The 24,830-nt window shown below is 42.8% G+C and overlaps 1 protein-coding gene across 1 annotated transcript in view; it reads right to left on the reverse strand.

The window, feature by feature from the left end:
- Positions 1 to 2,505: 2,505 nt before the first annotated feature.
- LHCGR (luteinizing hormone/choriogonadotropin receptor) overlaps positions 2,506 to 24,830 on the reverse strand; it is a 189,173-nt gene continuing 166,848 nt past the window's right edge. Inside the window, exons 10-11 of the mRNA XM_075338040.1 lie at positions 9,624 to 9,704; positions 2,506 to 3,814 (exon numbers count right to left, since the gene is read on the reverse strand). Coding sequence (XP_075194155.1) covers positions 2,683 to 3,814; positions 9,624 to 9,704 — 1,213 coding nt within the window. The 3' untranslated portion in view covers positions 2,506 to 2,682. The remainder of the gene's footprint in view (positions 3,815 to 9,623; positions 9,705 to 24,830) is intronic.

Below are 24,830 nucleotides of genomic sequence, written 5' to 3' on the forward strand. Positions count from 1 at the left end.
GGTGTCTAGATGACGCCATGTGCATATACCAATAGACTATTTTAAAAATCAACCACAGTCGGATGTGATTTTTCCTACTTGTGAGCATCCGTAATCTCCGCAAAGTAAAACAAATCTGTCTCCAGATTTTACAATACAAACTGTATGCATTACTAACTAGATCATTTAGACCTGATGAGACTAGTGTACTTTGAAAATCCATTTTAGAATGGCTGAATAACCCTTTTTTGAATGTTTTCACTACTGATATATTAAAATGTGCATTTTCCCAGATTGGCAAGTTCTTGAATGTCCCTTAAGGGGGTTAACATTAAATCCCATCTGTCACCAGCTTCATAATAAAAATTGCTTGATTAAATAGATCTGTTCATCCTTACTGCCTTATATAATACATTTTAGAGTCCAACGAAAGAGTAAGAGAACTCATGAGTCCAAGTGTATTAAATAAGAGCCTACTAAGCCGGATTGACGGCTGCAGCTTGTACTGCAATCTCAGGAGCAGCAGCAGGGAGGAGAGACTCTGAGGAGCTGCCAACCAGTATTATACAACCATTCTGAATTCCTCCTCTATAATGCCATCCCTGTGTCAGTTTTCTATTTGTTGCAGAGTTTAGTGACATGTTCTGGGTCAGAGTCTCGCTTTACCTTGTGAGAGACTGCTGATTAAATGGATTTGCTTTCTTTTGGGGAGGAGAGGGTTCAGGTCAGTTTACCTTCCAGCAGCTCCTGACTCCTGGTCCGGTGTTTCTTGTTTGTACCACTCCCGGGTCCTAAACATACCCTCTACTTCCAGCAGGGGGTGCCGGTTATTTTCATTCATTTGGAAGCTTGGCCAGGAGGTGTAAGGACCGGAAGAAGCCCTCTCTGTTTTATTTTGTTGGCTGCAGCAGTTCGGGGTGTGCTGGATGTATGGTTTGCAAGGTACCCTGTAGTCTGTTTGATTTCCCCCTTTTATGTTGTCTCCCCTAGTGCACTCTTAGTGGCTCCTTTGTGTGTGGTTGTCGTGTGTGCGAGTTGTCGTTCTTACCCCTGTTAGGCTATGTGCGCACTTTGCTTTTTTACCTGCTTTTTCACTGCTTTTTCAACTGCAGCGTTTTCATGCCAAAATGCTTGCGTTATGCTTTTCAAGCAAAGTCAATGGGACATTGAATTTTTTTGTGCGCACTTTGCTGTTCAAAACGCTGCGTTTAATTTGCATAAATTTGGGCAAAAACTCAGCGTTTAAAGAAACAACATGTCAATTGTTTTTGCCATTTTGGCTGCGTTTCCGATCCATTCAATTTAATACAAAACTGCAGCGTTTCTAAATGCACCAGAAAAGCAATAAAAACCTCGTGAAAACTTGAAGGTGCGCATAGGTTACTTTCTTCGCGTTTTACATGCATTTTTAAAGCCAAAAGCATTGTTCTTTTTGCCAGAAGATGCTTTTTGAACTGCAACTAACTCGACGCAAAGTGCGCACATAGCCGTATGCCGGCATCACACGGTACGATATATCGGGCGATATGTCGTCGGGGTCACGTTGTTAGTGACGCACATCCGGCATTGTCAGAGATATCGTACCGCGTGATATCTCCGAACTACTGTGAACGAGCAAAAATACTCACCTTATCGTTGCTCGTTGACACGTCGTTCATTTTCATAAAGTCGGTTCTCCTTCTGCGCGCTGATTGTTCGTCGTTCTCGAGGCAGCACACATCGCTCCGTGTGATACCCCGGGAACAATGAACACAGCCTACCTGCGTCCCGCCGGCAATGCGGAAGGAAGTAGGTGGGCGGGATTTTACATCCCGCTCATCTCCGCCCCTCCGCTTCTTTTGGACGGCCGCTCTGTGACGTCGCTGTGACGCCGAACGTCCCTCCCCCTTCAGGAAGAGGATGTTCACCACCCACAGTGACGTCGTCCGGGAGGTAGGTGTGTGTGACAGGGGGTTAACGACTTTGTGCGCCACGGGCAACTAATTGCCCGTGACGCAGAAAGGACGAGGGCGGGTACGATCGCACGATAGATCGTCCCGTGTGACGCTGGCATTAGTCTTTTTTGTCGGTGGGGTTGTTGACTTCTGTTCTTGCCCATTTACCCTGGGTGGTGGGTTGTGGAGGGGGTGGAGGGGTCGGGGGGGGGGGGGGGGGGGAGTCTTACCATCAGGGACAAGGACAGGATATATGGCCAGGTTGGGGGCTCAAACCTCCCTACCTTCAAGGGTACCTCCGTGTGTGAGGGTGAGCGCAGGGGCTTCAGCCTTAGGGCCAGTATAGGTTACCCTGTGTTCCCTGGGCACCTGTGACACTCTGCCACTATATGTATCAGGTATCTTACATATGTTGGTGAATCTAATTTAAGTGGCATGTTCACTATACTAAATACTAAAGAGCAGCTTGCAAAAAAATATATAAATATCTTCCAGTAGATTTTCCTTCATAGCCACAAATGTCCTAATTTTTTTTATTTTTTTTTTTTTGTTAAAAAAAAATTCCGGTGTCACTAACTTTCATAAAACCTCCTTCATTTTATTAACCCTTTCTTTGTCACAGCACTGTTCCTTGTTTACAACAATTACAATATCAACCGCCCAGTGGAGCCTTCTATATACATAAATAGATGTACATATTTACAGACTGATTTCCCTTTCAGTAATAATTTGTGCAGTTTCAGTAAGTGCCACGGGTTGACTTGAAGAATCAAGAGTTCATACATGTTGGTTTGTCTTTTATGCTCATGTACTGGGAATCAAGGGTGGTAAGGCGCACATCGGCCCTGGACGTCTTTTTTGCTCCGGTATAGATGCTGTCGGTCTTGCAGTTGGAGGTATAGGCTGTGAAATTATTGACTCTGTAAAGTTCTGCTTGAGTCTTGCAACAACCAAACTTACTCATGAGGAGAAAGAAATCTCTCCGGAACGCTTTGGTGAAGATTGCGTATAGGAACGGGTTGGCACAGGAATTCACGGGGTAGAACAATACCAGCAATATTTTGGAATTGGTCACAGTAATAAGTGGAACTTTAAAAGCTGCAGAAATGGCGAAGAATGAAATTGGCGCCATGCATGTAAAGTCAGTGAAGATGAGCACCGCCATTTTCTTGGCTATCGTGGTATCTTTGTTGGTTGGCGTGAACTCTGGATTTTGGACGGCAATGTAGATTTTGATGTAACAGGCGCATATGATAATGAAGGCTATGACGTTCAGTACCAATATGAGGATTATGTATGCCTGGGAAAGCGGTGTTTCTATGTCCATTGGCAGGCATATGCTGACTTTAATGTAATTGCTTACACCAAAAAGAGGCAGAAGAGCGATGAGAAGTGAAAAAATCCAACCTCCGAGCATAATCAGAATTGCGTGTCTTAACCGGAGCTTACGGTCAAGTTGCATTGCATAGGTTATGGTATGCCATCTCTCAAGGGTTATTACGGTCAGGGTGTACACCGAAAGCTCACTGGCAAAGACCGTGAAGAACCCAGCTGCACTGCAGCCACTGCCCGTCTGCCAGTCAATAGCATGGTTATAGTACTGACTCTTCGTCTTGGAGTCAACCGATGCTATCAGCAGTAGATAAATACCCATGCAAAAATCTGCAAAAGACAAGTTACACATCAGAAAGCGAGGCACGGTGAGCTTGTAATGACTGGTCAGCAGGACTAAAAGAACCACAGCATTTCCAGCAATAGCAAGTATACTAATAAACCAGATCAGGACTCGAAGGAAATTGTAGCCCATGATGTCCTCGCAAGGGTTGAAGGCATCTGGCTCTGGGTTACATTTTAGAGTCTTCGGCTTAAATAAATCTTCATAATCCATTGTGAATTCCGTACTGGGGAAATAAAATTAGATATCTCGTCAATTACAATGTATATTACGAATGACATTTTGTACATTAAGTTACAATCAAAATTATTCAGCCGCGTTTACAAATCAGTATTATTAGTCAAATTTACAAAGTTTATAATGTTTGCGATAAAACAATGTAAATAACTCGACACAAGAAATATAACAAGTGGTTTGTCCAAGTCCAACACCACCTTATGGGACCTCATCTGGACTATGGGAAAAAGATTTGGGCTCTACATTTTAAAAAGGATATTCAGAAGTTAGTCAGGTCAAAGGCGTCAGCTAGATTATGACGTGGGATAGAAGGCCTCCCATATGTTCAGAGGTTAGAAAAGTGACAAAAAAGACATCTCAGAGGAAATCCTGTGTATAAATACATGTGAGGTCAATACAAAAGGATCTTTACAAAGGACTAGAGGGCATGAATTACATGTGGAGAAAAGGCAATTCCCATCGGCAAATAGGAAAGGGTTCTTTACAGTAAGAGCAGTCAGACTGTGAAATTACTGCAAGAGGTGGATATGGAAGTCACTATATATGAGTGTTTAGAACAGGGAAGGATGCTTTTCTCACCACAAATAGACTTGTGCGTTATAAATAATCACGCGAAAGGGAATGTATAACTGGTGGAAAAAGCTTGAAATTGATGCACCTAAGTCTTCTATAATCCTATCTAACTATAGAAAACAATTAATATAACAAGTTTCTCCAACAAATTACACTTTTACTGACTACTTCAGTCTCAGGATTATTTACCCCCTTCATGGCAAGTGTCTTTAGTACTTAGACGGTGAGCCCTCGCGGGCAGGGTCCTCTCTCCTCCTGTACTAGTCTGTGTCTTGTATTGTTTATGAATTGTACTTGTCTCTATTATCTGTACCCCTTTTCACATGTAAAGCACCATGGAATAAATGGTGCTGTAATAATGTGTAAATTGAGCTTCGGCGCTACAGAGATACTGGAGCCGCTGGTGATCAAGTGGTCCTGTGTGAAAACCACCTAGATAAAATGATTAAGATAAGGTCATGAGTAGAACACCGCGCATCCAATGGGGATAGTCTACTCATCCTATAATAATAATAATACTTAATAAAGCCCCTCTGCCTGTTATGACCTGCTCGCCTTTTGCCTGTTATGACCTGCTGCAAACTTGATGCATACATCACCAGACACCAGCTTCTTGCAGCGTTTCCAGTGATTCTTAGGCCCGTTCCTTATGAGCAATGGCTTCTAGTGCCCTAATAGTCTTGGATTTGTATGCTGCAACTGCCTTCTTCAAACCTCACCAAAGATTTTCCATGGGGACAAACTGATAACCCCAAAAGGGGTTATATAATTAACAGAAACTGATTATGGCATACTTCAGGTTTCCTAACTTCGAGGATTAAATGTAACACTAGATTATAGATATACTCAAATTGCGCTAACTACAAATTGTAACGATAGGAGAAAATGAACGAATTCAGCTCACCTCTCTTCACCCTAGGGTCCACCACCAATGCACGGAACGCCCTGGCCCAGGCGGAAAGAAACGTTCATAGAAAAAGTTTTCCAGCATTGGAGAAACTGAGAGATGTATTAAAACTAAAACATTTATTTAGTCCATTAAAAGCAGGATACCACACATGGGGGCATAGGGGCACACAGTGAGAGACGTGGGGATGGTCCTTGTCCTACACGTTTCAACCTTACGGTCTTAATCTTTCCATGATTAAGACCGTAAGGTTGAACCGCGTAGGACAAGGACCATCCCCGTGTCTCTCACTGTGTGCCCCTATGCCCCCATGTGTGGTATCCTGCTTTTAATGAACTAAATAAATGTTTCAGTTTTAATACATCTCTCCGTTTCTCCGATGCTAGAAATCTCCTTTTTCTATAACTACAAATTGTAGAAACAAGAAGGACCGAAAATGTTGAAAACCTATACTCCCAAGTAATGCAAATGGGCAGCCAAATATTGTCCCTACAAGACGGTAAGGCTGCCCCAAACACATTCAATCATTAGCTGATCCTGTCTATATTGTCACGATCAGTCTGTGATCATGGTCAGCTCATAACAGTAGTCTTATACCACCACTTATTCTTGTTCTTTTAATTCTGTAACGTTTATTAGGGTCTTTTCTGACAGCGGATGTCGAGGGACAGAAGGATTGATCATGTCTGATTGCAACATGGCCAATCTTTTTTCCTGAGGGTATAAAAGTCCCTACCAAAGGTTTCTAATGACTTTGTGATATGGACATGCCTGCTTTGAAGGATTGTTCTGGTACTTTTTTTCTTAGATCTATTAGGACATTGAGTTAGTAGAGTGGAGTCTTCTATTATCTCAATATCATTTGGGTTTGTGGAGGAACTGGCACTTTCCATGCTTTTTATGAACTGCCGTGATGGTGGGATATTGGGGAAGTGTATCATGTTGTGCAGATTCCTATTTTAAGCTTGGCTAATGCTGGGTTCACACATAGCGACGCAGCAGCGATCACGACTGGCGACCTGACCTTATCAGGATCGCTGCTGCGTCGTAACATGGTCGCTGGTGAGCTGTCAAACAGGCAGATCTCACCAGTTACCAGCCCCCAGCCAGCAGCGACGGGTGGAAGCGGTGCTGCGCTTGGTAACTAAGGTAAATATCGGGTAACCAAGGGCTTGGTTACCCGATATTTATATTGGTTACCAGCGCACACCGCTTAGCACTGGCTCCCTGCACGCCAGAGTCACATCGGGTTAATAAGCAAACCCTTGCTTATTTATCCGATGTGTACTCTGGCATGCAGGGAGCCGGCAGCACAGGCAGCGTGAGAGCGGCGGACGCTGGTAATGACGGTAAATATCGGGTAACCAAGGAGAGGGCTTCCCTTGGTTACCCGATGTTTACCTTGGTTACAGCTTACCGTAGGCTGCCAGAAGCTGGCTCCCTGCTCGCTTCAGTTCGTCGCTCTCTCGCTGTCACACACAGCGATGTGTGCTTCACAGCGGGAGAGCAACGAACAAAAAATGAAGCAGGACATTCAGCAACGAGCGGCGACCTCACACCAGGGGCCAGCTCGTTGCTGGATGTCACACACAGCGACTGGATGTCACTGCTACGTCACAGAAAATGGTGACGTAGCAGCGACGTCGTTGTCGCCACCGTCGCGGTGTGTGACACCACCTTTACTGTCCATTATTTGTACTGCTTGTGTGTACATTGTATTGTCTGTAGGTAATCACCCCCTGTAGTGTTCCTGGCCCTAAGTCTGGGGGGAAGGGGCCTGTGATCCACCTACTGTAAACTCTCTGCTTACCTGGGGGATTTGTCAGTCTTTTTGAGAACTTGAAGAGAGAAGGATTGATCCTCTGGGAGAAACTGGCTTCTCAGAGAGACCTGGACATTTACCGCTTTACCGAACGTCTGTGTTACTGGACTAATTTTACCCTCTGTTTTGTGGATTATGTTATGGACCGTTTTGATTTGCTTGGAATACATGCTTATTGGATTATACAGCCATCTCTCGCTCTGTTGATTGTGTTATATGAGAAGGACCCCGTCACATGCCTATTTATTTAATTGAGGGTAAAGTCCTGTCTAATCTCCAATGTGGTAGTACCGCAGAGGTAGACACTCACTGTCTGCTTCCCCCACGTGTAACCCTACAAACCACTTAATTTTCTGGGACTCTTCTATTGAAAAGGATTTTTCCTTAGTTGCAGTTTTCTAATGTTCTTTACATATCGATTTCAGTGTTTATTTTCTCTGCTGGTGGTCACTGAATATAATCTTTTTTTTCTTTACTTCCACGAATGAAAATCTGTTATGATCTGGAAAGTGTGTAGTTCTGAATATAATTCTATGACAAGCCTTGCAAATCCATTTCAATAAGACAGATTCTTAAAAAGGAATCTGCAGAGCCAGATTTTCCATAAGGCCAACATTGGCCATGGGCGCAGCAGTCAAGGGGGCACATACTGTATACAGAAAGAATAACCAAATATTTACACACTTGTGTTTTATTTTGAAAAGGCATTATAAAATGCTCAGTCACAGGGGCAGTGATGCAGTTACTACAGCTTTTTGCATCGCTACCCCATCTTAAGACATCCTGGGTGAAAGACGCTGTGGGGGATGTGAGTGCAGCGCTGGCTCTCTGCCATTGCCATAGCTTTTAACAGTGACAAGATGTCGTAGTAGGGCAGAGTTAGTAGCAGTGAGTGACACCAGCACCAGGGTGAGGGGGCGCAGAATTTTTTATTTTGGAGACTAGGGCGTAGAAATGTGTATATCTGTCAGCAGGTTTTTATTATTTAATATAGGAGCAGCATGATATAGCCACAGAAACCCTGGTTCCAGCAATGTGTCACTTACTGGTCTGCTTGTTTTACTAAGCTCAGTGGAAATTATAACTAGAGGACTAGGTGTCTTGTGCCATGGAGTCCTCCTGCTCTGTGTAACCCCGGCCCCACCACTGATTGGGAGCGTCGTGCCTATGCACAGTCTACATAGAAATCTGCCAATCAGTGGTGTGGATGGGATTACACAGAGCTCAGCATTCAGTGAACTGGTAATTCTGCAGCAGAGAAACTTTTTATTTGATCAAAACTGCAGCAAGCAGTCTAACCAGTGACATCACTAGCATCAGGGTCTCTACCCCTTGACCAGGCTGTACTCAGATAACAGCAAAAACATGACGACAGATTCCCTTTAACCTCTGGTTGTACCCATTAAAGTTCCATTTCATTTCAGTGACGACCTGCAGAAATTTTGATGGAAAAAAAGGTGAGTAATTGATACACAAAGAATACTAGAAGTCTGTTAATGTACAATAAATAGGCTGAAATCAGAAAAGCGTTTTTTTGTTGCGTTTTTGCTGCTTTTTTTTTTTTTTTTTTGCAGTTTGTGGTCCTAAACTGCATGTATGACCTTCCCCAGCAAAGTCTGAGTAATGAGAGAGGAAGTGTGCACGTTGCTTCTTTTTGGGTTGAAGAAAAAATAAGCAGCATGTCACTACTTTTCTGCAGTTTTCCATTGACAATGTTAAAAAAACAAAAACAAAAAAAACGCATGGGCAAAAATGCAGGTGTGTTTTGGATGCGTTTTTTCTGCCACAAGGTGCCATTTTCAGGTGCAAAGAGAGGTCAAAAGTTTTGATCCATGGGAATCCAAAGGGCTGAAACCTCCACTGATGAGTTAAATCAAAAGTACAGATGAGCGAATCTTAGGTACAGTATTTTGTCCGAACATAGACTTTACCAAAAAAGCAGAGTTCGGGTGCTTTATTTATGCAAACCACTCGCGCGAGCATTGGTACACTCGGTGCTCAGCCCAGTGTGAGCCACTTGCAGTGTCTGATCGGCTCACACTGGGGGTAACAACAGCATGATCTGATGTAGTGTGCACCAAACAAAAATGGAAAAACCCTGCCCACCATCCCCTGGAAGTGATCTGTTTATGGCTGGTTGTATGTGGGCAGAGATCCGAACTGCCCAGTTAGTGACTTCCATAGGGGTTCAGGTCAAGTCGATGTCCCAAACCAAACTTTATAAAAAAAAATCTAGCTGCACCCGCCGAACCAAACTTCCAGAGGTTCACTCATCTCTATTCAGAAGCGTTAGGAACTGCCAACATTAAACTGGAAGTCCATAAATTTCCTGTGGAGCCCATCTTCAATGTTCAGTTGTCATGACTGGTGGAAATCTTGGCATCCTGACAACCACTGGCCAAAACTTTTGACATGTCTCAAAAGTGTTATTGAAATGGAATATACTTTAATGCACAGAACTTCTAGATAAAATAAAAGTAAATCACCAGTGCTTACTTTGTGTCATTCGTTTGCTTCCTTGGCAAAATGTTACTTTGGTTTGTCAAGTTTCCTAAGTATGCAAGCGGGGAGTTAAGCCTGTGGGGGCAGAGAATAGAAAAGTGTTACATAAGCAAACACACAATAGGCTGCATTTTTAGCTTACCAATTTACTTTTTTTTATGTATCTGGTATCAATTGGTTTTATAGGATAAAATGTAATAAGCAGCATAACAGAAAATATAAAATGGCAAAAACATTGACTTCTAAACACAGAATATCACAATATTTCTTAAGAAGAACAAACGTAAAGTTCTGGTTAAGAAAAGAACTGACTCTGGAGAAATAGAAAATCCACCTACAACCACGGGAAATCAAGGAGAAGATGATGGATTAGAAAATAAGAAAACTGTAAGCAATAGAAAAAGAATGCTTGGGTGAGTCAAGTTTACATTGAAATTAAAAGTGGGGAAGGGGAATAAAGACTGAGAATCGGGCAGAATTACTTATAGCAATGTTGGAATGCTCATTCCCAATAATCGTGCAATGTTGACTGTCAGTCACCGCATGCATGAGCAAAATGTTTGTTCGTCGGGTGAAATGATCTTTTAGCTTGCTTTAAAAGAGAATAATCGTTCTAGGCAACATATTGTCCTGCTACCGAGAATGATGCCTGTCTATGTAAATATAACAATCAAATACTCTTCAATCTGGCTCTAAGGGTACGCTCACACGAGTGTATAAATTGGACGAGTGCAATACGAGAAAATCTTGCATTGCACTTGGCCCTATGTTAGACAATGCTGCAGCTCAGATCAGCGATTTTTTTTTTTTTCTCTCAGCCCTAAACGGATGGAGGAAAAAAATCGCAGCATGCTGTGATTTTTTGCGAGAGCCGGATCACTAGCACCCATTCAAGTGAATGGGTGTGAGAGAAACACCGGACTGCACTCGGATGTTAGCCTAGTGCAGTGCAATATACGCATGGGCTGACAATGAAGAAGATGGGGGGGGGATTAACCCCTCTCTCTCATCTGCAGCTTCGCAGCTATGACGCGATCGCAAGATCCGGTCACAGTCGCATGACACTCGGCTCACGCTCGCAGCAGAGCCTGAGCCGAGGGTCATTAGCATATCGCATCTGTTGCTCTCGCATCGGATGCCATACGCTAATGTGTCTGCAGCCTAAGAGGAAAGCCAATCTGCAAATATGTAGCTGTTCGTCAGTTATTTAACATCGCAGGTCGTTTAGTGCAGTGTTCCCCAACTTCAGTCCTCAAGGCACACCAACAGTGCAGGTTTTTGGGATTTCCTTAGTATTGCACAGGTGTTAATGTAATTACCTGCCCAGGTGCTGGTTCCAACAGCAGTGCAATGCTAAGGAAATCCTGAAAACATGCACTGTTGGTGGGCCTTGAGGACTAGAGTTGGGGAACCCTGGTTTAGTGTAAACCCACTTTTATTAAAGGAGTGCTGAAAAGAAAGTTTACATATGAAAATAATGTGCACCTAGTGCTAGCTCATGCTTTCCTAAAATATCCAAGTTCATTGACAAGTAGTAAATTTAGTATGAGCGCTGTATTTACCAAGCTCCGTCACCACTTGTCAGATATCTAATCACAGTTTAGACACCAACAACTGAAGCGAGACACCAAGAACTGCCATGCACACCCAAATAAATAAAGCAATGTCAACTTTGACAAAAAATTCAGATACAAAGATTAAAAAAAAAAAACAAACTTAAAACCTGATGCACACCACTAGTGCTGATAAGTAGTGGTGTCCTGCATCCACACACTCAAAGATGATGGTGAGGGTCAAAAAATATATATGGGAACTCCTTTATGTAAGGAAATGCTATCTATGAGATGGAAGAGTAATAAAAGGAAATATAAATACAGAATCAAATGTTACTATACAGAATTAGTGTATCATTAGCAGCCCATCATACAGTAATTTCTATATGCTTTTCTGTAACTAAGGCTATTTTCACACTTGCGTTGGACGGGATCCGTTGCTATCTGCAGCCTTGAGGAATTACGGTAACCGTTACAGGAAACCGTTATATTCCTCATAGACTTCTATTAGCTACGGATAGCAACGGATGGTCTTGAATTGCATCCGCCCCGCAGCGCATCAGTTGTTTTGACGCTGACCGTCAGTGAGCGTCGGGCGGATGGAACGCTGCATGTACCGTTTTTTTGGTTTTTTTTTAGCAGCGGAAACCTTTATTTTTCACTGCGCATGCTCTTTTTTTTTTTTTATCACAAACTTTATTTCTCAGTGGCCGAACGTTCAGCTGAACGCTTGGCCGCCGGCATGTCAGGGCACCCAGCTGAGCGCTCGGCCGCCGGCATGTCAGGGCGCCCAGCTGAGCGCTCGGCCGCCGGCATGTCAGGGCACCCAGCTGAGTGCTCGGCCGCCGGCATGTCAGGGCGCCCAGCTGAGCGCTCGGCCGCCGCCATGTCAGGGCGCCCAGCTGAGCGCTCGTCCGCCGCCATGTCAGGGCGCCCAGCTGAGCGCTCGTCCGCCGCCATGTCAGGGCGCCCAGCTGAGCGCTCGGCCGCCGGCATGTCAGGGCGCCCAGCTGAGCGCTCGGCCGCCGGCATGTCAGGGCGCCCAGCTGAGTACTCGGCCGCCGGCATGTCAGGGCGCTCAGCTGAACGCTCGGCCGCCGGCATGTCAGGGCACTCAGCTGAGAGATCGGCCGCCGGCATGTGAGGGCACTCAGCTGAGCGCTCGGCCGCCGGCATGTGAGAGCGCTCGGCCGCCAGCTATTAAGAGCGATCAGCTGATCGTTCACAATAGTCGGCTGCCGGTAAACTGTAAGAAGAAAAAAAAAAAAAGCTTTCCGTTATTTTGTATGATCCGTAGCATTGCGTTGTGCCACTATATGCAACGCATCCGTTGCATGCGTCACACAACGCAATGCTGCGGATACCGTCCAACGCAAGTGTGAAACTAGCCTAAGCTTTCTTTTTTATATGAGTAAGAAGGAAGAGCCTGTTTTCTGATTACTACTTGTATCAGAAAAGCAAGTACAGTATGTGTATACCAAGATTTTTCGTGAAAAAGACAAAATTGTCTGGGTGACCCCAAACGTTTGAATGGTAGTGTGCATATACAAAAACCATTCACATGGCAAATAAATATACATACAAAATGGAAGCAAAAAAGGGAAGGATTCAAAATATCTGGATTAATTATCAACAATCTTAAATACGCAGACGATACAACATTGATGGCAACAAGCGTAGATGGAATGAAGGGCTTATTACGGAGTGTAAAGATGAAAAACTCAAACATGGGACTCCTACTCAATACTAGATATTGACTACTGCCAGGTATGGCCAGCACGCATTTGAGATGGACATCAACAAACTTAAAGTTGTAAAGAACTTCAAGCTATTTGGATCAATGTTCACTCATGATGAAACAATGACACCAGATGTCAATAGCAGAATAACTATGGGCAAATTAACAATGAAGTCACAGGATAAGGTCCTCATATTGAGGAACATTTCACTGATACAAAGACACGACTCATAAATTGTATGGTCTTTTGGTAGTAACATATGTAAGCGAAAACTGGATAAGGAAACAAGAAAAGATAAAACACCTTTGAAATGTGGTACTGGAGAAGCATGTTATAACATGGATGGCAAGAAGAACAAACAAATCAATTTTGGAACAAATCAAGCCAGACATGTCACTCAAAGCAAAGATCACCAAGCTACGACTTTCTTACTTTAGACACATCATACAAAGAGAGCAATCGCTGGAGAAGGACATCACGGTCAGATGAAAAGAAGGATCAAGGCGAAGAAGAAGACCAGTAAACCGATGGCTTGATTCTATCACAATAACGGTGGACAACACACTGGTGGACTTATCTAGGCTGCTCAAGATCAATCTTCCTACAGAGCATTCATCCATCAAGTCACCATGACTCGAGATCAAGCTGAAGGCCGTTAAAAAAAAAAAAAAAAAAAAATTTATTGTGAATGCCATGTCACATTTGAAAAGCAAGTGACATGCCAAAACAGAAGAAACCCCCACAAGTGACCCCATTTTGGAAACTTTACCTCTCGAAGAATTCCTATAGGGGATTAGTGAGTATATTTAACCCTCAGGTGTTCATTGAATTGTAGAACATTGAGCTGAGTAAAAAAAAAATTGCGCTTTTTCTATTAAATAAATTACAGTGGAACCTTGGTTAATGACAACAATCCGTTCTGGGAGTGTGCTTGTTAACCAAGTTACTCATTCAGCAAAGCAAGATTTCCCATAGGAAATCATTGCAATGCAGCCAATTAGTTCCACAACTTGTTAAATGTCCCATCCTGGTCCCCTATTGTGTCATTCCACACGTACAACCACGCACAAACTCACACAAACACGCACACGTACATATTATGCTCACCTTACCTTCCGTTCCATCGCCAGTCTCCTGGGACTTGCTGTTTGCTAGTACGGGCTGTGTATCTGGTAACCATCGTGATGAGGGAGGAACTTCCGCACCCAGAGCGCTGACGTCAAAGGCAGGAGCCGCTTGCCTCTGGTCAGAGCGCTGCCTTTGAGTAGCGTCTGACAGCCGAAGTTCCTGCCTCGTCGCAATGCTTGCCGATTCACATCCTGTAGCGGTGAACTACAGGACCCAGGAGGCCGGCGATGGAACGGAAGCTACACATATTATGCTCACCTTACCTTCCGTTCCATCGCCGGCCTCCTGGGTCTTGTAGTTCGCTGCGAGGATTCCTCCCTCGACGCGATGAGCCGGCGAAATACAAGAACCATGAGGCCGGCAATGGAACGGAAGGTAAGGTGAGCATAATACTGTATGTGTGTGCGTGCGTGTTTGTGTGTGTTTGTGTGGACTGCAAGAGCAGGTCAGAGCGCAATGGATGTACGGAACCGGAAGTGTGTGCGGTGAGTATTTTGCTCGTACAGCAAAGCTTTCTCGTAAACAGAGTTACAAATTTACAGAAAGCTTTGCTTGTTAAGCGAAATTTACGATAACTGGGTTACTGGTTAAGCGAGGTTCCACTGTATTTGCTTTTTTTTTTTTACATTAACTGTGCGGTAGAATTGATTAGGTGGCTTTATTCTTTGGGTCACTGCGACTACAGCGATTCTACATTTATATTGTTTTTTGTTTGGCTACTATCATACTAAAAAACGCTTTGTGTCTGCTCTGTGTCTAATATGTGAGTAATGTGTGTACTGTATGTGTCTAATATGTGGGCAGTGTGTGTTTAATATGGGGAGGCAGACATCTTTTCTGTACAGAGCCCAAAAATTCTTGATGGCTGTCCTAACGCTTATATTTTTCTTTTTAGTAGCCACTTTTGGATTTGGAAAACATACCTTTGCAACATCTTCCTAAAAACAAAATGTGGAAATCCAGCCTAATAGAATTATGGGGGGATGGATGCTCGCAGGACAGAGCCAAGACCACATCAAGAACCACAGAGCTTTACTAAAATGAATGGATGTCCATTAATTTCAAGTAACTCTGTGTAAAGCTTCGTTTTCACGGCGTCACTGCTGTCATGTCGCATAGGAGTTAAATAGATGTGTAAAACAAATCAAATTTAATATGTTATTAGCTTCCTGCCAACAAGTGAAAACGCTATTTATTTTATCATAGTAATTATCAATGTGGTAATCAAGTCTTGTTTTTATGTATTTGGGCAGCTAAACCAAAGCCACATTATTTGACTTAATTGTCTGCCAGGTTTAATCTCGTATTTATGTAATTATGGATTGCAATTATACATCATTAAAACAGTAAAAGCTGCTCCTAAGAATTGGTATGGATGTGCTAAAATCACTCCTAGTAGTTACATGACATTAATATTTTACATTATAGCAGCAACTGTATTGTTGATTATCATCCGTACACAGTCGGTTCTTCAATACAACTTGATCCTGTAAAAATGCAACATACATGTACATTGTATCCTGTAATGTGAATTAATGGCCTGCGGTGAGAGCTAAAGGGAACCCATTGGGTGATTCTTAGGGTATGTGCATGGGCTGAGTTTTTGGATGCAGAAATGTTCCTCACCAAAATCTGCACCTTGTGGCAGAAATACACGCCAAAATAGCTCATGTGTTTTTAGGTGTGTATTGGTGCGTTCTTGTTCCATGCATTTTTTTTTTTAGTGAAATCAATGGCTGGAAGGGATACAAAACGCACCAACAATTGACATGCTGCTGATTTTTTTTCTGCACCCAAAACTGCAAGGAAAAAAAAAAGCAACGTGCGCACAGTACTTCAGAATTCTCATTGACTTTGCTGGCATAAGTATAGGCATGCAGATTTGGGCAACAAACTGCATAAAAAACACAGCGTACGCACAGGCCCTTACAGTGTGAAATGGATATGTTTCATGAAGAAAAATTTGAATTTCGCCAAGAGAATGTGTCTTATAATGTAGGTGCCCGCGATCAGGGTTATATGGCGTTCTGGACAGGCGCAGGAGACAAAAGATTCTCCATACGAGAAACTGACATGCTGCGGATAGTAAGCCCAAGCCACAGGTCAGTTTACGCAGCTTTAAAAAGCACAGTGGGCAGGAGATCTCTATTAATCCCATCCACTGTGCTTGTACTGTACAATGCGACGTTTTGGTTTGGTGAACATACACTGCGTCCAAAATGTTGACTAGGTGACTAGGGTTTCTGGTCGGCTGTGTATTTCCTTGTGAGGGAAGGTGCAGATGCAGGGGCTTAACTGTGACTACCTGGTTTTGCCAGGGCGTCACATTTACCCATAAGTAATTCTCCTCACCCTCGTCGTGTTCAGGGCGGTCTGAAGAAGCGGACACCGTGTGACGCGAATCGCGCTTTGGAGGGGTTTTTGTATGTGTGAGAGACAAGGGTGAGGAGAATTACTTATGGGTAAGCCAATTCTGAATATGTTACTACACTTCAAGCCAATGTCTGCCTTCTTACCTTGTGGATGTCTGGATGGCAGTCTCACTATATTTGGCTAGTCTATTTATATGATGTCTGATTATTATTTGGGCTCCCTGTTATTTTCTGGGATAGTTTTCCTGACCCCTGTCACTCACATGCTTGTGGGTGTTATCCCTCTGTAACATCTGAATAGCACTTTTAGTAATTTTGCACAATTGGTGTTAATTAAATGCTACTTTATCCTTGTGATTAATAAAATCTTTTGTATATTGCCTTAAAACTCCTGTTTTTGTGGTTCTAATTCTATTATGGAGTGGCCTTTCTAATCCTTGAGTGTGGTCCTTGAATTGGAGACGTGTGCCGGTTTAAAATTCATATTTCTTAGAACAAAAATCTGCAGTTCCTCTATGTGAGTAGCAGAGTACAGGACGTGCAGGTGCTGGACCTGGAGTCACAACATGAGTAAAGAGGGCTCAGAGGATGGGGAGCTGAGGATGATATGGATTGTTATTTGCACACAACTATGTTGATTTTGAGCTATACATTTTTTAAAATTTTAGCCATCATTTTTTCCAACTCTAAAGTGCTTCTTATGACATAATAGGCATGATGAGGTACAGTAAAGCCCCCTAAACTCCTATGAGTGATGTACCATGCCTCCATATAAGCATCTAGAAACCGGATAGGAGCACTTGGAGGTAGTAGAAAAAGATCTGTAGATCAAGTTAGGTCCGGAAATATTTTGACGTTTTAGCTGTGTAAAAAAACATGTTCAAGACAGTTATATAATCATTATGGGATTAAAGTGCAGACTCTCAGCTTTACTTTGAAGTAAACCATAATTGGAGTAAGGGTTAGGAATTACAGCTCTTTAATATGTAGCTGCCCCTTTTTTAAGGGACCAAACGTAATTGGAAAACTATTCCCTTGTTAATCCATCATCAATTAAGCAGGTAAAAGGTCTGGAGCTGATTCCAGGTGTGGCATTTGCATTTGGAAGCGGTTTCTGTGAATGCACAACATGAGGTTAAATGTGCTCTCAATGGAGGAGAAACAGCATCACTAGGCTGAAAAAAAGACAAAATCCATCAGAAAGATAACAGAAATGTTACAAGTGACCCAATCAACAGTTTGGTACATTCTTAAAAAAAAGCACACTGGTGATGAGAACTCCAAAAAGGTCTAGACATCAACACAGAAAACAGTGGTGGATGATCACAGAATCTATTCCACGGTGAAGAAAAATCTCTTCATAACAATCGCCGAAGTGAAGAACACTGTCCAGTAAGTAGGTGTTTCACGATCTAAGTCTACGATAAAGAGAAGAATTCATGAGGGCAAATACAGCGGGTTCACCACAAGGTGCGAACCATTAATTGGACTTAAAAATAAAAAGGCCAAATTATACTTTGGAAAAAAAAAAAAATTTGAAGAAGCTGCCCAACTCTGAAAAAGCATTCTGTAGATAGGTCAAAATAAGCTCAACCTGTACCAAAAAGATGGGAAGGCTTGGAGTGACTCATTGTGATACAAACCTTAGCACATAGTTAAACATGTTGGAGGCAATATGATGACTGGGCATGAGTGGCTTCAAATGGCCCTGGGTCACTAATGTTTATTGATGATGTGACTGAAGACAGAAGCAGCCAGATGAATTCTGAAAAATTCTGAAGTGTATAGGGCTTTGCTTTTGACTCTGATTCAACCAAATGGAGCAAGGTTGATTGGATGGTGCTTGACAATACAGATGGACAATGACCAAAATATACTGCGAAAGAAACCCAAGATTGTTTTAAGGCAAAAAAGTGGAATATTCTGCAATGGCAGAGTCAAGCACTGGAACTCACCCCATCGAGCGGCATCTCAGATCCTGAAGACAAAAGCAGAAAGATCCACAAACAAGAAACAACTGAAGTCAGCTGCAGTAAAGGCTGACAGCATCACAAAGGAGGAAACCCAACGTTTTGTGACGTCCATGACTTCCAGACTATGGGCAGTCATTTACCTGTAAAGGATTCTCTTCAAAGGATTACAAATGAAAATTTTATTTATTGTAAAGTTAATTTGCCTATTTACTTTTGAGCCCCTGAAATGTCCTTTGTAAAAAGTTGGAAGATGAAAACTGAATACAATGTTCTGGTAAGGAATGCTAACATAATTTCTACTGAGTTATGTAAGGAATTTGTTCACACCTGCTGGGAAGACCTGGCATCAGTGTGATCTGACCCCGGCAAGCCTTGGTGTAACCATTAACATAGTAAATGTATGAATAATAGAAGTTCTCACTGTGTACAGTACGTAGTAATTGGATTACTTATTTGTCAAAGGAGCACAATAATTCTAAAATGATTTTGGAGAACAAAGTGTAAATGTTTATATGTAATTTTATATTAGCCCCATCACCCCAGGGTGATTTTCCATTTTTCATTTACTATTTTTCCTCCCCTTCTTCCAAGAGCCATACTGTTTTTATTTTTCCATCAATATTGCCATATGAGAGCTTGTTTTTTGAGGAACGAGTTGTACTTTTGAACGACGCCATTCATTCCACCACCTAATTATACTGGAAAACAGAAAAATAATTCACTATTTGGTAAAACTGACCTGGCAGTATGAGTTCGTAGATACCAAGCATGTATAGTTTTACTATTATCTATGTGGTGAAAAAAAAACCTCAGAAATTTGTAAAAAAAAAAAATTGTGCTTTTTACCGCAATTTTCCGAGACTCTTAGCGCTCTCATTTTTTGGGATCTGGGGCTCAGTGATGACTTATTTTTTGTTCCTTAAGCTGATGTTTTTAATTATACCACTTTTGCGTAGATGCAATATTTTTATAGCCTGTTATTGCATTTTAATGCAATGTTTCAGTGACCAAAAAAACAAAATTCTGGCGTTTTTTATTTTTTTTTCTCACTACGCCCTTTACTGATAAGATTAATTCATTTTATGTTTTGATAGATCAGGCTTTTCTAAATGCGGCGATACCAAATGTGTATATTTTTTTTGCTTGTTTTATCTTCAATGGGGCAAAAGGGAGCTGATTTGAACTTTTTATTTTTTTTTCTAATTTTTTAGCAAGTTTTTTTTTTTAATTTTTCTTATTGATTTTATACCCTTAGCGGAGTTTATGCCTGCAGTGTCCGATTGCTTCTGCTGATTAGAGGGATGCTTCAGCATCCCTCTGATCAACAGAAATACTGTTTTCCTAGACAAAAAAATGCACAAAAGCAATGATGAATTTGGGCCTTCATGTCCTATTAAAACAGGCTAGTTCTATATGCAAAAATAGTGGATAACCTCGGCACTCTAAATCTCCCAAACTAAGTCAGTAAGTCACAACGGATAGTAATGCAAAATCACTCTCTATTGGTCCGTATTTAGAAAAAAAAATTTCATAAGCATATATGTTTTTGTCCAAAACAAGTTACAAATGACGTTTCGGCCTGAGCCTTCGTCAGATTGGACTTATCAAGAAAATTGTAATAGTAAAAGTACGTCGGTAAATGGAGCCGGACAATGTAAAGCAGTTTTTCTGTTGTGGGCTTAACTGTTGCTTAGGGACCGTTATAAGGTAATATGGATCGTGCGGCACCTGCCAGGTGCTGTAATCATCCAGCCTAGGGGTGCTGGGAAAGTGGAGCAATAGCGTCTAATGTGAATAACGCTGTATGTTAGCCTTGTAGGTATAGCAAGTATAACGCTGTCACAGCAGGAGCTGTGTGAAATTGCTGGGACGTTATCCACAGTCTGTCTTATGGGGAGCGTGCTATGAGATACAGGTACCTCTAGGTAGGGTGGCCAAGAGTTAATGCAGCCGGTAACACCGGAAGGATATCAGGCCAAGGTCCTCGCCGCTTGTGGACATGCGTTCAGAACTAGGGCGCTCCTGTGGCCGCACATAAGTACCAAAGTTACATTTTAGAAAACATAAAAAATAATTCCAGCACTGTGCTCGGGTATCTCTGGCAGATTCATCAAAAATGAACAAAGCAGTGGGGCTCACAATTCAACAGCTCTATTCCCATGGGGTCATTTCAGAGCCCTGTTCATTGGATCAATGGTTGGAGTCCACTGATCTGCACAATATCTCCTATTTTGCTATTTACAAATGCAAAATCCGAAAAAAAGGGAAAGGCAACCCATTTTCTTGTCCCATGAATCAGAGCTTTTCTGGTGGCTGTTGTCGGGAACAATTAACAAATTGTGCAACTTTCTCATTTACTTTCCCTTTGTTTATAGACAGATTTCAATGTTCCTCAATGCAAAGACTGTAAGAGGCTACCATTTACCTTCACCGATTTAAATGGCTTATCTCTGCACAAATGATTGTTCAAACCAAGCACAGGTTCTTGGTGCACGCTTCACATGGCTGAACAGTTCACTGCAACCATCCACCTACTTTTTTTGTACCTGTTTCCATCCTATTCTTCACTGATTGATAGATACAGCTTTAGAAGAGGAGGAGAAGGTTTGAAAACAAATAGGTGAGAAGAAGGTGCACTGCACTTCTTAGCCATGTTGAGTCTGCATTGAGCACCTGTGTTTGGTTTGAACAGTTAGAAGGAATCTGTCAGCAGATTTTTGCTACCTCATCTGAGAGCAGCATGATGTAGGCAAACAGATGCTGAGTTCAATGATGTATCACTTAGATTACAAGGTGCTGACGTTCTTAGGGTGGTGTCACACACAGCGACGACGACAACGACGTCGCTGCTACGTCACCATTTTCTGTGACGTAGCAGCGATGTCCCGTCACTGTCGCTGTGTGTGACATCCAGCAACGACCTGGCCCCTGCTGTGAGGTCGCCGCTCGTTGCTGAATGTCCAGCTTCATGTTTTGGTCGTCGCTCTCCCGCTGTGACGCACACATCGCTGTGTGTGACAGCGAGACAGCAACAAAATGAAGCGAGCAGGGAGCAGAAGCCGGCATCTGGCAGCTGCGGTAAGCTGTAACCAGGGTAAACATCGGGTAACCAAGGGAAGACCTTTCCCTGGTTACCCGATATTTACCTTCGTTACCAGCGTCCGCCGCTCTCGCTGCCAGTGCCGGCTCCCTGTTCCCTGCACATGTAGCTGCAGTACACATCGGGTAATTAACCCGATGTGTACTGTAGCTAGGAGTACAGGGAGCCAGCGCTAAGTGTGCGCGGCTCCCTGCTCTCTGCACATGTAGCACAGCGACGCGTGTCGTTATGATCGCTGCTGCGTCTGCTGTGTTTGACAGCTAAGCAGCGATCATAACAGCGACTTACAAGGTCGCTGTTTGTCACAGAAAATGGTGACTTAACAGCAACGTCGTTGTCGCTGTCGCTATGTGTGAACTCCTTACACTTAGAAAGATTTTAGATTGTGGATGGAGCTGAGCTTTGGGAGCTGCCCCTGCCCACACCAGGCTTTTGGTGTACATTTCCATAGACAGAAGCTGTTAATCACAGAGTGGGGTGGAGTCTGACTAGAGCTCATAAGTTGCTGAGACCCACTAATGATGAAGATAACAGGCTTAAGCTAACATTTCAGGTGAATAAAAAAAAAAGTGTGAGATAAAATACAAATGGTGGAAGACTCTGTTTTATCTATTGCAGCATGATGTCTTCAGGTTACATTGCAGAAACCTCCTGACAGAGTCCCTTTAAGGCTCTGTGCGCACTAGTGCGTTTTACCCGCGGATTTGCCGCGGAAATTTCTTGAGAAATGTCTGCAATCTTTGTGCAGACATTTCCCAGCAAATTCTATGAGAAAAAAAAAAGCTGTGCGGATTTTTCTCAAGAAATTTCCTTGAGAAGAATTTCTCGAGAAAATTTCTTGAGAAAATGAGCATGTCAATTATTTTCCGCAGGTACCCTGCGGATTTCGGCAGTACAGCCTGCAAAATCCGCAGGGAACCACCCGCGGGAAAATCGCGGCAAATTCGCTGCTAATCCGCGGCAAATCCGCATGCGGATTTGGCGCGGATTTTTTCCGGAGGTCCGGAAATCTTTCACTCCCAGAAGTTTCTCAAGAAATTTTTATAGTGCGCACATAGCCTTATTGCGCTGACATACTCCATTTAATAGCTGAAGGTAAATAGGGGGGTCTCTTACAGACTTTGCATTGGGAAGCTTTGAATAGTGTATATGGAGTCAGCAAAGGATCATATAGAAAGTGAATTAGAAAGTTGCACCATTTTTTAAAGTGGACGACACCTTTTAAGTTCCCTGTAACACACAGGTGAATGTTCCACATCTGCTTTAGTTATACCCCCGTGTTGTCTTCGTACGTGAGTAAACGGTGAAGTCCCTAATTCACTGACCGCAAGCACAGATCTTAAAAATTCTGCGGAATGGACACTTGAGGTATACTGGAAAATTGCACAACTTTTTAATACACAATGAATAAGTTTATTTGAAGCTAGAAAATCAGTGATGTGTAACACTATCCTGAGAAGTAATAATAGGTTTTACGGCTGTTTTAACAAATCTTTCCAGAATGAAGACATGTCAGTCCAGTGCATAGTAAAAGCTGAGACGTCCGCAGCTATTAAGTAGCAGAGATCTCCTTGGCTAGGAAGACTATTGTTGCTTTACAAGTTTATGCTTCGGTAGAGATGATGATTTTATAGGTTGGGCCATGAAAATTTATCACAACCTCACAGGCGACTTTATCTTTGGAAAGATGACAAAACTCCGAACTCTGAAATGCAGTAATGGCCTGAGCCAGGTTTATACGGCATCTTCTCAGTGGATAATAAAGCTGTTTATGTAGAATTTCTACAGCTCTTTTCATGCTGGATAATGGAGAGCTACTCATTTAGCCAAATGATGAATAACATTTGTAGCTTTGATAAAGTGATGTGTTAGAATATGGTCCTGAGGTTACGAAAGGTGATGCTGCTGATGGCACTGTATGGCATCACAATCCACACTACTAAAAAAATATTACGGGAACACTGGCACACTACAGTATAACCCCAAGGCAATGAAGGGGTTTACTGGTATCAGAAGACAAGTCTGCAGTCACTCTGTGACTGCCCAATTGTGCAATGTGCAATGAACACACTGTAATGATTCCCTTGTATTCCAGGTGCAGGTGGGCAGGCGGGTGATTGCATATATGCGATTTGCATAATTGTGGTTTTGTGTCGATAGTCTCACTTGGTTTCTCTCAGAGTAGAAAAGAATTGAGAAAACCACAGGAGTCTAGAGGGGATGTGACCATGAGTATGCAGATTGTATACATGGGGTCTTGTGAACACCCACCCAAATAGTGACTGCAGATTTTCCAGTTCTGGTCAACTTCATTAAAGGGAACCTGTCAGGTGCAATATACACTCAGAACCACGAGCAGTTCTGGGTGCATATTGCTAATCTTTGCCTAACCATCCCTGTATTTAGTAGCATAGATAAAAAGATCTTTAGAAAAAGTATTTCTAAAGATCTTTTATCTTATGGTAATGCACGAGAGGACTAGTCCCAAGGGTGTTATATCCCCCAACTAGTCCATCCTCTTAGCATGTTAGCACACCCACAGGGGCATATTAACATGCTATGCAATGCAGCGTCACCAGCAGTGTTTGCTGTGACAGTGCTTCTGAATGCTGGGCACTTCCAGTCATGTGCAGTAGACATCTCTGAAGCCGGGACGCGGACACCTGGCTTCATACTGCACATGACTGGAAGTCCCCGGCATTCAGAAGCATACCCTGTGGTGCCCGCTTTCCTTTTTGTTATCTTGGATCACTGTGTGCAGCCCTTCTGACTTTATCTCAGAATTGAGTGTAGCAGAGCAGGGAGCTGTCCCTGCCACACCAGGCTCTCAATAGAGATTGTCCATTGACTATGAGGTGTCAATCACAACAGGGGGAATGCTGGACTGGCCCAGGCAGGGATTCACACCAATATTAATCACACAGCAATAAACCCTTTAGTATGAGTAAACAATAGCTCAGACACAGGTAAGAGCAACACAGATGTCTTTACTTTTTAACCCTCGCAGCATGCTGTCTTCAGCTTATAATGCAAAATCCTGGTGACAGATTACATTTAAGGACCTATAGTATTGATATGCAAAATAGTATTTTCAAGTTGTCATTCTCTTCATATATTTCCAGGAGGATAAGAAGAGGGACAACGCAATAATAAAAAATTACAAGCAAAGAGTATTTCTCTATCGTTTCATTGGGGGACACAGGACCATGGGTTATGCTGCTGTCACTAGGAGGCTGACACTAAGTAGACAGAAAAAGTTAGCTCCTCCCCAGCAGTATACACCCCGAGCCGGAGGCGGACTCAATCAGTTTTTTGCTTAGTGTCGTAGGAGGCTGA

The sequence above is a fragment of the Anomaloglossus baeobatrachus genome, chromosome 3, assembly GCF_048569485.1.
Source record: "Anomaloglossus baeobatrachus isolate aAnoBae1 chromosome 3, aAnoBae1.hap1, whole genome shotgun sequence".
Lineage (NCBI taxonomy): Eukaryota > Metazoa > Chordata > Amphibia > Anura > Aromobatidae > Anomaloglossus > Anomaloglossus baeobatrachus.